Source organism: Palaemon carinicauda, chromosome 9 (assembly GCF_036898095.1).
Source record: "Palaemon carinicauda isolate YSFRI2023 chromosome 9, ASM3689809v2, whole genome shotgun sequence".
NCBI lineage: Eukaryota > Metazoa > Arthropoda > Malacostraca > Decapoda > Palaemonidae > Palaemon > Palaemon carinicauda.
In genome coordinates, this window is record NC_090733.1 from 74,225,912 (window position 1) to 74,242,630 (window position 16,719).

General features: G+C 38.5%; 2 protein-coding genes across 2 annotated transcripts in view; one reads left to right on the forward strand and one right to left on the reverse strand.

Annotated features, from left to right (window-relative positions):
* The window catches only part of LOC137646998 (speedy protein 1-B-like), a 920,935-nt gene extending 905,419 nt beyond the window's left edge, over positions 1-15,516 (forward strand). Inside the window, exon 8 of the mRNA XM_068380096.1 lies at positions 15,223-15,516. Within this exon, the coding sequence (XP_068236197.1) occupies positions 15,223-15,299 (77 nt within the window). The 3' untranslated portion in view covers positions 15,300-15,516. The remainder of the gene's footprint in view (positions 1-15,222) is intronic.
* Positions 1-16,719, reverse strand: part of LOC137646997 (trehalase-like) — a 328,032-nt gene that overhangs the window by 291,601 nt on the left and 19,712 nt on the right. The window lies entirely within an intron of this gene.

Below are 16,719 nucleotides of genomic sequence, written 5' to 3' on the forward strand. Positions count from 1 at the left end.
CAGTTTTAGCAACCAGATCCCTGCTAGGATTTTGCAACGTACCTACACTTATGTCTAGTTTCATTAACTGTCCTAATTTTGGGCATGAAAATAAATGTTCAGTAGTATCTTTTTCATCTTTGCAAAGGTCACACATTTTATCTGCATATTTTCCCCTGAAATTTTATTTTAAATTAAGCATATTTAATCTTGTCTTCATTACAAGAGTTGCCTTAACCACATCCATTTCTCTGATATATAAGGCTGTGGACCATTTCCTTTTAAACAACTTAATTTTTTCATCACTTTCTTCTTTTCATCAATAGTTTCTTCTATTTTTTTCCATATTTTTCTTATTATTATTTTTTTTTTTTTTTTTTTTTTTTTTTTTTTTTTTTTTTTTGCTTTTTACGGTCCTTTCCCCCAACTTCTTATTTTTTCAACTCCCATCCCATATTTACTACAGATTTCTTCCATGCTGTTACTCCAGCACTTTCCATAAGGGCTCTTCAACTGATCCTCAATTATCTCTCTTACTAGTCTTCATTATCTGAGTTTATGATGTTATGGAAAAACATTGATTTTTTATATTGTATTCTGCAAAACACCAGCCATATTCCTGTTTCTGTAAGGATACCCCAATATGGAGTACTTGTAGGTTGTTCATACATGTTCTTCATTATCCTATATTGAAGGTTTTCCAGATCTTTCATATATATCTCTTGTTTCACTCCAGGTCTCCACATTAGCAAATATTGTTGGTACATCTACTATTTCATACATTTTCTTTCTCACTTACAATGCCATTTTTCCTACTTTTCTTACATCTCCATATTTTCGTATTTCTTGGGTCATATATGCGACTCTCTGGCCTTTTTAACTGATACTCAATTCTTTGTTTCCCTTCTCTATTTACCATTCAATCAGATACTTATATTCTTCGACTAAACCTACTTGCCCATTCTTCACTTTGCTTTAATCTCCTCTTTCTTATTCTTTCTTTTGTTAATTATTAATACACCCGATATTTGGGGGTTGGTGTTGATTGTGAACTTCTCTTAGATCTCCAAACTATGACAATTACTTATGGCACATTCTATTCCTTCTTTCCTTTCTGTGGAAAACATAATATCTACAAATACCAATGATTCAATTTCAACATTCCTTATCAACGTAATATTTTTTCTATTAATACTATTCACTTTGTCAATCACTATACTGCATAGCTTGGGTACGTATATAGTTCCTTGTCTCACATTTCCTTCAACCTCTGTTTTCTGTTGTACCTACTGGACAGTTGATGGCTGCTCTACCTTTTTCATTAATTTTCTAAACTATCAATGCTTCCTTTCATCCTATCCTTTTTCCCATTTCTTTAATGCAATCCCTCAGGTCTAGCTTATCGAAGCACTCATATGCATCGCAAAACCATACGTACGTTGATCCTCCCAAATAGGCATTATAATCGATTACTGCATTCAGTGTTAGCAGATGATCGGCCGTCGACCTTCCTTCAATGCCTAAACACTGGAATCTACTCAACTCTGCCTTGATTCTGTTCTTTGATTTTTCCATCCTTATTTTCTCATATATCTTGCTAATTATGCTTATGATAAATATTCCTCTTCTATTCTCTAATTCCATTTTATTTCTCTTTTTTTTTGATTGAGAGTATCCACATCTCTTCCCTCTCTTTAGGGATGCATATGTTTTCGTCTATTTCTGTTGGGATCAACGGCAGACTTTCTATTATTTCTTTTCCCATCATTTAATCATAACATTTTTAAATCCTTGTCTGTCCATTGTGTACTTGTCTTTCAGGCTCTTAACGATCTTTGCTGGATCTCACTCTGTCGCTTTCTGACAGCCATTTATCAAACAAGTTGTTAATTTCTTCTGCCAAGACCTCTTCTTCACTCTGGGGATTATCTAGCTTAAATAAATCTCGACAGAATTGCTCATATTCTTTTTTTATTTCTTCAACTTCCTCTATTATTTCTCCGTTTTTTCCCTCTGATGGCTGTACAGTTGCTGGTGTTTTTTTCCAGTAACTTTCTTCTTGAATTCCCAGAAGGCTGTGCTGTTCATACCTCCCTTTGCTTTGATATTCTCTACTTCTTTGGTTTTTCTTAAACCTTCCTCTTTTTATTTCTCTTCTCGTATGTATGAGTCTACGAGGCTATCGTATAGTTTAATTCTTCTCTTGAACTCATTGTTTTCCTTTCCAAGATTAATCCGTTTTTCTTTATAATTCTTTTAAGTTTCATTAATTTCCTTAATTCTTATACTTCTTGTTTTTTTCGGTTTGCCTGTTAATACTACATTTTCTTATTATTGCCTGCACTTTTTCTTGTCATTTTGAATATTTTAATTCTATATCACCTTTTTCTTTCGCAATCTTTTCTAGTTCTTTTCTTTTATCTTTGTTGGCTTTTGATCGGTTCCAGTAGGATAGCACAGTGATCAGAATACACAATCTCTTTTGATATCCTTTAGGGGGTTATCACTTTCTGTTCATCTATTACCATGCTACTAATACCTTCTTGGTCTTCTTCCCTAATTAGAGCATAATCTATTGTTTACTTTTTAATAGACAACTTGGACAAGGTTCCCGGTTCAGGGTTGAGGTATATTCTTTGCAACCGCGCCCCTGATAATCTGGCAATTTAAGTTTATCTTTCTTTTATATAATTTGGTCTTTTTTCCATATTAAGTATAAAATTTCTTTCTTCTATAATATATTTCTTTCACTGAATAGAAATGCTCCTAATATTTTCTTTAAGTATTTTTTGCAAGTTTGTTGCAACTCCATTAATTATTTTTTTCTATTCATGACAAAACAACAAAAATGGGTTAAATCTATTTTCATAATTTCATGAAAATTATAATTTACATTTTGCCCTTTGAATCTATTTATAATGATTGGTTTTAACCCATTTGTTCTTGCCTTAGGGCTTAGAATATAATACTGATGCAAATGTATTGTCCTATATTTGTTCTTTAATTTCTTTCTTCAATTTCCTCTACCTTTCTCAGCTCACTTTAATTTCCAATTTTTCTTTCCCTTTATCAGTATCCTACTTTCTGGTTTCGGGTTTTATTTCTGTCTTGGTCCTTCTTTTTATTTGCCTTATATCCAGGTTTAATTCTTCCAGGTACTTTTCTGGTTGTTTCCACCACCTTCCTCCTTTTTCTTGAATGTCCTAGGTTATTGTTTTCAATATAATTCTTAATTCAGGATACGGTTTATGTACTGCAGCTTCCCATCACCCCTGTTTTCATAGAATATATCCCTATCTCTCCCCTTAATGTAGTATTAGCTGTGCTTTTCGTAATTCCTAATATTTTCCTATATACCCCAATCTCTGTTCTTTGTAGTTTCTCTATTTCAGTTAGATTTACAATGTTTGATCCATAAAGAAAAAATGGTAATGCGATGCTTTTCCAAAACGTTTTTCCTATTAGTACTTTATTACAAATTATAATTATCATTATCTTATCTGATGTTATCTTATCGCACCAACATTGTATCTATGATTGAATACGTTTAGTTAGGTAGTTTTTGTCTTTTCTATCAATTCCCTCTTCTGAGTTTCAAGTTTGTTACTATTACTGTCCAATTTGATTCTTACGTATGTTAAACTTTCTACTACTTACTGTAGATTCCATCAATATGATCTGACATATCTTTAATGCTATAAATCATAATATTGCTCTTCTCTTTATTCATTTCTAACCCACATTATTTCCGGTTTCTACTAAAAGCTGGATGTTGCGATTTGCATTCTCTATACCTTCTGCGATCACCAAGGCATTATATGCAAATTTCCAAAATAATATCCTTCTTATATTTTCTTTAAGATTATGTATGTAATTAGTTTCAAAAAGTGAGGTTGATCCTCTACACCCTTGTTTTATTCCACTCGAAGCCTCCATTTTTTGTTCTATACCAATTCCCCTAAGTCAATGTTTGTTGTGTATCCTTGGTAAATGTTTACTTTACTTTTTTCTACTTTAAAGGCTGCTTATCTGGTCCTGTACAGCCGGGGAACCCTATTCTCTACAGGACCTCCACAGTCGTTTTATGACGTTCATCTGGGAACATTTGACGTTTCAGAAAGCATATTGCTCGCTTACTGTTAGATCATCACTATCGAAGCACTCACTGAATAAAAAAAAGTCTTCAATTTCATCTTGAAAGCCTTAAATATCTTCAATTATTCGGATGTCTCGTGGGAGCTTATTGTATAACCGTGGGGCAGCATATTTAAAGGCTCTAGAGCCTACATTAGACATATATCTAGGTTCTAATAGTTTCAAACCATCTGTAACTATTCTCTTGTAAAGACGATTTGCTGGCTGCACAGCATGTTGCAATTCTTTAGATATTTTGGACGATCGGTTCTGTTTGCTTGGTAGGCTTTTGTACATATTTCAAGCTCCATTCTCGCTTTTAACGGCAGCCAATGTAGATCAATTAGAATGGGGGTGATCCTTTCTCTAGATGGGACACCTTTATCAGTCTTGCTTCTCTGTTTATTGTTTTGTAATTTTTTAGTTGTACTTTTGGTAGATTGTGTAGATGGAGTTACAGTAGTCAATCTTGGTAATTACTCAGTTTATCACAAGTTTCTTTACAGAATATTCATCCAGGTACTTTTTTCATAAGAGCATTATTTCTTAAATGATAACCAGCAGTGTTTACTACATTATTTATTTAGGCATTGAGAGACAAGTTGCAATCAAGAAATACGCCTAGGTCACAAACTTTACTAGATATCGTCGCTAAGTCATTATTTATGTATATTTGAATATCACCCAAGCTTCACACGCTGTTTCTCTTTCCCACCACCATGAACTCAGTTTTATTCTCATTTGATTTTAGTTATTTAATTGCCATCCATTCTCTAACACTATCAAGGATTCGGTTTAGAGTTTCACTAGTGTTGTCTATTGTGACGGGCCGAGAGAAGGTTGTGAACTCAAAGGCAGTGTGAAAGCAACTGAGTTAATTTATTATAGAACACTCTCCTTTATATACAAAACCTCAAGGCAACAGGAAATTACATGTTCGAGAAACAGACATTGTTACATAGGAGAAACGCAGACATGTTTATTCTGGTTCTTTTTAGTGCGAGGGAAGAGCGAAGATACAAGCATAATATATACAAGATGAATTATGTACGATCGTGTGACACACAGTTGGTACATGGCTCCCCCCCTAAAAATGACATACTGTACATGTTAAATAGGGCGCCCTGATCTAGAAAGGCGAACTGTAGGCGGGTCATCTGGCAGAAGATAAGCAGGTTTTAGATGATCAATGGAGACCCAGTCTTCTTTGCCACGAATGTTTAGTAGGAATGCTTTCGGACTGCGGCGGATCACAAGGGAAGGGCCCGTGTAAGGGGGCGTTAGCGGTGGCTTGCTAGTGTCGTTGTGCAGGAAGACGTGCGTTGCAGAGTGCAAGTCTGTTGGTATGTGATGCTTCGCTGGGGGCTTGTAAATCTGGCGGCATGGAGTAAATTTTCCCACGACGTGACGTATGCGCTGGAGATCGTCGGAGGATGTTGTAGAAGGAAAAAATTCGGCAGGGACGACCAACAGGTCGCCATACACCATTTCAGCTGCCGAGACGTCGAGGGCGTCTTTAGGAGTGGTCCTTCATCCCAGGAGGACTCAGGGAAGCTGAGTAAACCAGTTGGAATCCTTCCAGCAGGACATCAAAGCTGCTTTGAGGGTGCGATGAAAACGTTCAACCATTCCATTGGCAGCGGGGTTGTAGGCCATTGTCTGATGTAGGGTGATGCCCAGGAGATTTGCTAATGATGTCCACAATTGAGAGGTGAAAGTGGTTCCCCTGTCGGAAGTAATATGCTCATGGATACCAAATCTTGCAATCCATCCAGAGAGTAAGGCAGATGTACATGAGGCGGACGTTGCAGTTTCCATGGGAATGGCTTCAGGCCAACGAGTGGAGCGGTCAATGACGGTAAACAGGTAACAATGTCCTTGTGATGTGGGTAGGGGGCCTACAACGTTGACGTGAATGTGTGTGAAACGACGCTGAGGTTGAGGAAAGGTGCCCACTCCGGAATCCATGTGTCGATGTACTTTGGAAGTTTGGCAAGAAGTACAGGCGCGGACCCAATCCTTAGCATCCTCAGAAATGCCGTGCCAAATGAACTTTGCCTTCAGCAGCTGTGCAGTAGAACGGCACGAGGGATATGAAAGGCCGTGAATGAAATCAAACACCTGCTGTCGCATGGGAGCAGGAATCCAAGGTCGCGGTCTACCAGTACTGACGTCACAGAGGAGGGTGGTGTTGGAGTCTTCGAGGGGGAAGTCTTCCCAACGGACGGACGTGCAGGATGTCCTACATGCTTGATACTCTGGATCCTGTCATTGGGCTTCAGCCAGGGCGTTGTAATCCAATCCCAGTTGAACGGCAGCCAACGTGTTTCTTGACAGGGCATCGGCAACGGGATTAATTTTCCCAGGGACGTATTGAAGGGTGCAATTGTATTCAGCCACGGCGGAGAGATGTAGGCGTTGCTGGGTGGACCAGGCATCAGACTGTCGAATAAAGGCGTGCACCAGAGGCATGTGGTCTGTGGGAATGACGAAGGGCGTACCTTCTAAGAAATGGCGAAAGTGACGGACAGCCAAGTGCACCGCCAGCAATTCTCGATCGAAGGTAGAATAACCCAATTCTGCCTTGGACAGTTTTCTGCTGAAGAAGGCCAATGGGCGGGGCGAGCCGTTGACCACCTGCTCGAGTACTGCACCAATAGCGACATCGCTGTCATCGGTGGAGAGAAGAAGAGGGGCATGTGGGATAGGAAAAGTGAGAGCCGCAGCAGTTGATAGGGCTTTCTTTGCATTGCAGAAGGCTGCTTCTTGAAGGGGACCCCACTTCAGGTCCTTTGGCTTGCCCTTGAGGGAGGCGTAGAGGGGAGCAAGAGTGGCGGCAATGGCTGGCAGAAAACGGTGATAATAGTTGATCATGCCCAAGAATTCTTGCAGAGCTTTGACGGTCGAGGGCACGGGGAATTTCTGAACGGCTGCTACTTTCTCAGGGAGGGGGTGGACTCCTTCAGGAGTGATGCGGTGCCCTAAGAACGACACTTCGTTGGCGCCAATAGTACACTTGTCATACCGGACTACAAGGCCGTTTTGTTGCAGGCGGTCGAGCACGATGCGCAGGTGACGGAGGTGTTCCTCTTTTGAGGAGGAGAACACAAGTATGTCGTCCACATAACATACACAGAAAGGGAGGTCCCCTAAGATGCGATCCATGAGACGTTGAAACGTGGCCCCAGCATTACGAAGGCCAAAACAGGAGTTATTGAAGGTGTATGTACCAAACGGAGTGGTGATGGCGGTCTTGGGGATGTTTTCTGGGTTCATAGATACCTGATAATACCCCTTCAGGAGGTCGAGCGTAGAGAAAACCTTCGCTTTGTGCAGGTAGGAGGTCACGTTGGCAATGTTTGGGAGGGGGTAGTGATCCGGTTCTGTTTGCATTTTCAGGCGCCTGTAATCCCCGCACGGACGGAGGGAGCCGTCTTTCTTCAGAACGATGTGTAAGGGTGACGACCATGGGCTGGAGGCCTTTTGGCAAAGGCCCATTTCCTCCATTTTGGCGAACGTCTGTTTGGTGGCTGCCAATCGTTCCGGTGCCAGACGTCTGAATTTTGCGAAGACTGGGGGTCCCGTCGTCTTGATATGGTGATAAATACTGTGCTTGGCAGGAACCGTGGGCATTTGGCGAAGTTCTGGATGGAAAACTTCCGGGTACGACGTGAGGAGGTGGGCGTAGGCATCCACAGGTGCGCTAATGTGGAGAGCGAGGTTAGAGGAGGCGGGTTGAAGAGGTGTCGACAAGTACGAGTCTGCGTTGACCAATCGTCGGTGGGCGACATCGACCAGAAGGTGGAAATGAGAGAGGAAATCTGCACCGAGGATTGGCAATGTGACGTCAGCAACGAGAAACTTCCAATTGAATTTACCGTTTCCGAACGATAATGTGAGGTTCTCGTAACCGTAGGTGGGTATCGCAGATCCGTTGGCAGCTACCAAGCGGACGTCGGCAGATGTAGACAGACTACGTCGTGTCTTGAAGAGTTTCCTTGGCAAAAGAGAACGACAAGCACCCGTGTCTACCAAAAATCGCACGCCCGTTCCTGCATCATGTAAAAAGAAAAGATTAGAAACACGGGAGGCCACCGCCACGAGCGATGGCCTACTTACACGTTTTTTGGCCACTGACAATCCTCGGCACATTTCTTCGCAGTTGCCCCGAATCTGAAGTGGTAGTAGCAAAACTGCGGCGGATGGGAGGTAGTAAGTGGCTGTAGAAGTCGTTTGTTGGGGGCGCGAGCGATTGGTGGGTAGTGGGCGGCTTTGTCGCTGCCTCGGCACGTCACGGTATAGGCGTGTATGTCCTACGGCATTCATGTCAGCTTCGATTGACGTTGAATAGGCATCCTCTTCGTCAGGGGTGGAGGCATTGATGGAGGTCTTGAAGTGGCTGTCCATAAGGGCGTCGGCTTTGGTCATCAAGTCCTTTATGGGTAAACTATCGATATCGGGTATGGCAGCGCGTATAGGTCCGGGTAAACGGCGTATCCAAAGGGCACGAAGTAGGTTCACCTCACGAGGAGAGCCGTCTGCGGCAGGTTGAAGGCGAGCGATACTGGTCATTTCCCTGAGGGCAAGCGAAGCCCTTTGGTCCCCCAACGGTTGTTGCGAGAGCTGAAAAAGCTTTGCTACACGGGCGGCTGGCGACGGCGAGTACTGCTGCAGAAGGTATGTTTTGAGGGCATCATACGCTATTGGGGTGTCCCCTTGTTCACAAAGCCAGTCGGATATTTCAGGGAAGGTGTCCTCGGGTATCGCCGCGAGAACATAATCTGCTTTGGTGGTTGAGCGAGTCACGCCCTTGATGCGAAACTGGACTTCTGCGCGCTGAAACCAAGCAAACGCCTCTCCGCTGGCGAACGGTGAAAGTTTCAATGGGGCAGCCGCAGCGCCAATTTCTGTAGAGTCCGTCATAGTACCAACGATGGAGGGGCGAGGGGGGTGGGGGTGGAAGGCGGTGGGAGCGAGTCGACTTCCGGGGTCACCAATGTGACGGGCCGAGAGAAGGTTGTGAACTCAAAGGCAGTGTGAAAGCAACTGAGTTAATTTATTATAGAACACTCTCCTTTATATACAAAACCTCAAGACAACAGGAAATTACATGTTCGAGAAACAGACAATGTTACATAGGAGAAACGCAGACATGTTTATTCTGGTTCTTTTTAGTGCGAGGGAAGAGCGAAGATACAAGCATAATATATACAAAATGAATTATGTACGATCGTGTGACACACGGTTGGTACACTATATCATTTATGGAGAAGCAAACTTGTGTATCATCCACAAATAGTTTGAACTTCACACCATCATTTTGTAGTATTTTCGATAGACCAATAGTATAGATGCAGAATAAGATTGGGTTAAGTACTGTACACTCCCCCGAGGTACTCCTTTGTCTTAATACCTTAATTGGTTTTACTTTAAATTAGTGATGCAATGGACCCCAACCTGGGGTCTACTGTTGCACCTCTATACTTCACTAGCCTTGTATCAGAGGGCTTTTTTTAAGATGGTCACCGTTCCCATGATGGCAGGAATCTGCACCTCATTTATGCTTGGGCAACTTGGTGTCGCCTGAAAGTATTGTCTCAGGTTTTTCTTCATAAGTCCTGTTGCCCCCATCACCACAGGTATTAATCCTATTTCTTTTAGTTCCCATGTATTTTTCAGGTCGTTCCTCAGTTCTTGATATATTGCTATTTTCTGCCTCTCAGCTCTATTGAGGCCAAAATCACTGGGTACTGTCACATCTATAATCTTTGCTGCTTTGTTTTTTATTCTAGATCACAATATCAGGTCTTAAAGCACCTCCATCTATATATCTTCCTGTTGGGATTATCTTATCATAAAAGATGGTAATGCTTCTGTTGGAGGCAACTGGATCTGGTTCATGCTCCCATACCTTATCTTTTACATCAATATTGTATTCTTTACATATTTTCCAATGCATATATTTACATATCTTATTGTGATGAGCTGTGTAGTGACCATCTGCAAGTAGAGTCTAGCACGCTGAAACCAGATGACCAGCACTTTCAACTGCTGTATAACAAAACCTACACTGGTCGTTTCCTGATATGCCCGGCATTTTCTTGAAGCCGTTTGTTAGGAGGCTTTGGTCTTGTGCTCCTATTATCATCATTTCTCCATCAAAACCTAGATTTCCATTCCTTATCCTTCTGAGTGACTCTTCTTTATCTATGTAATCTTTATCCAGTTCTTGGAATCTTCCTGCTCTTCCATGGTGTTTCCACCTTTCCATTCTAAGTTTTTCCTCTCTAGAACTGAATTTCTGTCTGGTCTTCCTGGCTATCATTGTTGCTGGAGTCTGTTCAGTGCCCATTGTGTCTTCTAGCAATTCTCCTGCTAAGTTCTTTGCCTGCTTTGTTATTGATGTTAGTTGGCTCAGGGCTTCATTATGATGTTGGGCAACCTTTTTTATGTTTTCATCCTCAGAGCTTTTTAGGTATTGCCCTATACTTAGCATTACTGCTCTGCAGGCTTGATTGATTTCAGTTAAGCCTAGTCCACCTTCTCTGCGTGGGAGGTATATTATGTCCATACACTTGTTTCTATATGTGACTTTATGCAGGGTGAGAATCTTCCTGGTCTTATCTATCCTATCTATCTCATCTTGTGGCCAGTCTACAATACCAAAACCATAAGTCACCACTGGTATCGCTAGCTGATTTATGGCAGTGATCTTATTTTTTGGTGTTAATTCTGACTCACAGATCTTTAGGCAGCTGATGTACGCTTTCTTTATCTTTTCTCTCATTTTCTTGTGTTCTATACTATTATTTTCTTCTATTACCAAGTACTTATATGCAGATTCCTCTGACAGATCTTCTTCTACTAACATACCTTCCTCTACTTCTATTCCTTCTTATGTTACTTTCTTCCCTTTCTTGATGGAAATCTTAGAACATTTATCTAATCCAAAGTCAATGCAGATGTCACTTAAAAATCTATGGACTGTCCTAACTAGTTCTTCCAATTTTTCTTCCTTGTCTGCTTATAGTTTGAGGTCATCCATGAAGAGGAGGTGGTTCATTCTTTTGCTTAGGTCATAGCCAGGGTTAAGGTCATTCAAGATTTTACTAAGCGGATCTATAATCAAGCATAAGAGAAGTGGTGAGAGGTGAGAGATAGATAGTGGTCTTCCACTTGACCATCTGAGCTGACAGGAATGATCTTATTTCCTCATTGATGTTATAAAATTCCAGACATTTAAGTATCCAGGAGTGTGGCACGCTGTCAAAAGCCCTCTTATAATCTATCCAAGCCATATTAAGGTTCCTTTGCCTTTTCTTACAGTCTTCTAGTATTGTTTTGTTAATTAGCAATTGATCTTTGGTTCCAAGTTTGTTTCACATACATCCCTTTTGTTCTTTTTCCATATATTTGTCTTGATCTAAGTGTTCATAGATCTCATCTGCTATGACTCCCGTGAGCCATTTGTAGGTTGATGGTAAAAAGCAGATGGGCCTATATTTGTTGGGGAGTTCGGTCTCTGAGCTCTTAGGGAGAAGAGTGGCGTTTCCTATTGTGAGCCACTCTGGTGATTCTTCTTCTACTCGTATTATTCTTGAAAAGACTTGTTCACAGTGTTGGTGTAGCACTGTGATCTTCTTTAGCCAAAAATTCGGAATCTTGTCTACTCCTGGAGTCTTAAAATTACTATTTTTTTTTTTCTTTTTGTGTGTGTGTTGAGTTTTATTGGGGGCATTTGTTGTTTCTGGCTGTTCATCTGCCTAATGGTGTCAATCCATTCTCTTGGTGTTGTCTCGGGTCTTCAAACAGTGGCTTCTTAAACTTCTCCAGATCTTCCTTGCTCAGTCGTGTTCGTACCCCGACTGTTTCTTTTATTGTATTTCTATACACAATCTTTGGATTTTCACCAAACTGCCTGTTTACCTGTTTTGCTTTTATTTTATGTTCTTTATTTCTTGTTTGTGCAGCTAGGGCCTTTACTTTGGCTAGGTGTTCTGCTAGTTTTCTGCTCATTTGCTTATCATCTATTCCATGATTTTTCTTTATTTTCTTATTTTCTTAAAGGTTCACATGATGAATGAGAGTTTTCAATTTGCACACAGTAATTTCTGCCAACAAAGTAGTCTTTCAGGTATTCAAAAGCTTGATCTTCACACTGATGAACCGTAGACCATTTAGTAACAGTTCATACACAACTGAATCAAAAGCAGCTCTTAAGATCGAGTAATATTGAAATACCATATTTATTTTCATCCATCATTTCCAGCATATTTACAGCAGAACAGATGGCTGCCTCCGTAGAATTTAGTTTTCTGTAAGTAGGTTAGTTGTCTGGCAAAGCTTATATTACTTTTAAGTGACTGACTAGTTGTTCAAGAATTGCGTATTCTAGCACTTTTTAAACAAAGGATAGATTCGAAATAGGTCTATATGAGCTTAATTCCTGGTAGTCCAGAGCACTTTTCAGAACCGGTGTGACTATAGCTCTTTTTCTCATTGTTAGGAAACTTAGATTCATCAATGCTTGCATTTGCTATTCTCATAATTATTTCAGCAAGATTAGGATAGTTTCTTTGTTCAATTACTTTAGATATTGGTATAGGATCATTCATGCAGTTTGTTTTCTTTGCTCTCTTGATAATCCTGGTGATATCACAGGGGAATAGGAGCGTTTTCCTGTTTGGGGGGACTAAGGTTCGAAATGACACTGAAGGCGGAGCCACAGACGCAAAGGCATGGGGGGGGGGGGTTTCCCCAAGAAAATTTTTATGAGGAAACACCCTCAGATGCGATTTCCTGGCATCTGACAGTATATTGTATCAAAGACAAAATCATATTTTTGGAAGATTTTTATATGACCAATTCCAATTTTTACGCAATAACAATCATAAAATATCAATAGGCCTATATATATATATATATATATATATATATATATATATATATATATATATATATATGTGTGTGTGTGTGTGTGTATATATACATATATATATATATATATATATATATATATATATATATATATATATATATATATATATATATATGTATATATATATATATATATATATATATATATATATATATATATACATATATATATATATATATATATATATATATATATATATATATATATATATATATATATATATATATATATATATATATATATTGGTGAATTTACCAAAAATATACTGACGATGTTGATTCTTTGCTACAAACTCATTCGCAATGTCGATCAAGTCAAGGCTATCGTTTTTTTCCGAATGCCAATGAAGTATAATGCAATGATTCAATCTTTTCTGAGTCATTGTACTCCGAAGGTACGTTTTCACTCGTCGCATGGCACCAAAAGCGCGTTCGCTCTGTGCGGTTGATGCTGGCATAACAAGCAACAGCTTAACAGCCTTAGTCATTTCAGTAAGAAGAGACAATTTATGGTCACCAAGGCCTTTAATAAACTCAACTATTTCTCGTGGCTTTGCCTGTTTTATTTCAGAAGAACAATGCTGTGAGAGAATAGAGAGCTGTTGTCGCAGACGGTCAACATCAATATCATCACCATAAAAAGTTGCAATTCATATTACTCAATGAATAATAACATGAAGCATCAGACCTTGTGAGAAGAGAATACAGTAATTTTGATTATTTCATTTGTTTACTTCGTGAATCTAGATAAATGAAAACATTAGGGAAATCAAATCGTTCTTCAAATTTCAACTTGCTTTCCAATATGGCTGTTGTGTTGTACAACATATATTGAAATAAATGAATTTAGTTATATGTTATATATATATATATATATATATATATATATATATATATATATATATATATATATATATATATATATATATATATATATATAGAATAATTATAAGTAAGCAAAATTAAAAACAAGCATATTTCTAATATAAACATACATATTTGTAAGTCATGCCTGAGACCAGAAAATATACATATTGAAAGTGTATGAATAATGTATAATTGATACATCATAAGCTCTGAAATTATATAAAAGTATACATATTTAAAAAGAATTATGAAGAAATTATATATATACATATATATATATATATATATATATATATATATATATATATATATATATATATATATATATATATATGCATATTTTTATATGTGCGATATTCGTCAACTACATGTGTTCGCGTGTGTCATGTTTTCAATTTATTACTGCGTATCAATGATGTAGTTTGGTAATGATGGATAGATTAACATATGTCACGGTGTGCACTGGGGGTCAAACATTATAAGTGGCTTGATTCCCAATATGGGGGCTGCTCTCTGTAAAACTAAGCGAGTGACGGGACTGTGAAACTATGATGTTGGGTACTAACATGATACTTAGGTGGCGGGGGTCGGGTGGGAGGGTGAGACTGTACAAGAGCTGTTGCCAGAGATGAAATGCATTTACAAAATGTAAATCTGAATGGTTAAAAGCATATTTTCAGCAAAAAAGTGGAGGGGCTATAGCCCCCCTGCTCCTACGCCCCTGTATCATCGTGTGTTATGTTGTTAAATTTCGTTCATTTTATCTATGTATCCGGTATATCATTAATCTGATGTTGAATATTTACAAATAATCTGGTTATATTTTCAGTTTTGTTTTTAAAGAATACTAGAAAATTATTTGCTAGTTCCTGGTTACAGTATCCATTAAGTAGCTTTTTTTCCTTTACATTTCCCATTATACCATTTAGGACACGATATAACCTATTTATGTCTATTGCTGCTTCGCGGATCTTTCTCTTATAGTATTCATTTTTTCTTCTTTCTTAGTAGGTAGTTGTGTTGACACATCACAGTTTTGTATTTTATCCATGTACTTTCAGTTTTTAACCGATTCCACTTTCTTTCTTTGCGTCCTTTTTTTTTCCTCTTTTTTCACTTAGGTCTCTCCTTCAAACCGAGGAGATTATGTCACAGAAGGTAAATTAAAAAAGAAAGCAAATAATAACGAGACGAATGCAGGCACAAAACTGTTGACCTGTGCCTTCGAAGCTCTGAATTGCTTGATCCGCGACAACCACGTGTTGCTGATCTGTCACATTGCTGAGTCATATCCTTTTCCCACAGGTCTTGGCTACGGGGATGAGACAGCAAGCGGAAGTGCAAATCACAGCAGAACTGGGACCGCCACCTTCTATACCTAAACCCCAGTGGACACCCATGGTACCCCATCCGGATCTTGCCACACATGAGGAGAAAGTATGGCCAAAAAATCAGAAGAGTTTCAGTAGAGCTTGAGAGTACCGTCCCATCGTCTGAGGCTGATCCCGGCCTTACAAACATCCATTTTCATAATGTAGTTTGTATTAACTTTCTAACTTCCCGCTGTGTCCCTCTCAGTAGCCAGACCTAGAACTTGTAACTTCGATGTACCATTAAGGAGCACTTAGAAGATTTTGAACTATAAATTAAAATTTGTAATTCGTGACTTTAACGTTTTTAAGATAATTCAACGCTACCGTAGCTGATAATTGATGTGCTCGATAATATGTGAATTAATGTTTGTTAAATACACGAACTGTAGAAAAAGATACAGAGTAACATCTGTCATTATCCTCGTTTCCCAAATATTTTATTTCTTGAGCCACAGTTACCACTTTTGCCACGTGGCCGTGTGGTAACTGTGACTTAAGAAACAAAAATATGAGAAACGAGGATAATGACAGATGTTATTCCGTATCTTTTTCTACAGTTCGTGTATTTAACAAACATTAATTCACATACTATCGAGCACATCAATTATCAGCTACGGTAGCGTTGAATTATCTTAAAAATGTTAGAGACACAAATTACAAATTGAATTCAAGTTCAAATTCTTCTAAGGGCTCCTTGATGGTACATCAAAATTACAAAGTTCTAGGGTCTTGCTACTGAAAGAGACGCAGCGGGTCTTTAACAGTTATAGTCTTGTCCATCAGTGGACACATGGTATCTTATTCACTTTTACTCACTTTATTATAAGTGGTGGTAAGACAGTTAGCACACTTAGCTCTCAACAGACGTTGGTCATCATGATCACAGAGAATGTTGGTAGAATCATTTATTTTCTTTGTATCTTCTTCAATAAATACAGTAGGAGGAAATTTTGATTTATGTCTAAAGTTTTTTTTTTTTTTTTTTTTTTTTTTTTTTTTTTACTACTAAATGTTTCTTTAGATAGACTGAATGTAATAAGTTTGCGCACTGGGGGGATAGTACATTTCTCTTCAACATTTTTATCAGATACAATTGTCATAATAGTTACTAAATTACATACAAGTAACCATGCTATTACTGTGTCAGTTGGTAATAGTGCTTTTGTTTGCATTTGGGATTCAGAACAGATGTGAATAGCCCTAGCTTTTGACTGTGGTTCCATTAATCAGATACTACTAATTACTGTTATTCAACAGGTAATATATATTATTTATTACATTGTAAACTATTAAACTCTCATACTGTTTATATATATATATATATATATATATATATATATATATATATATATATATATATATATATATATATATATATTTGTATGTTAACTATTAATGGATTAAGATTAACCTCATGACTGATTGTTAT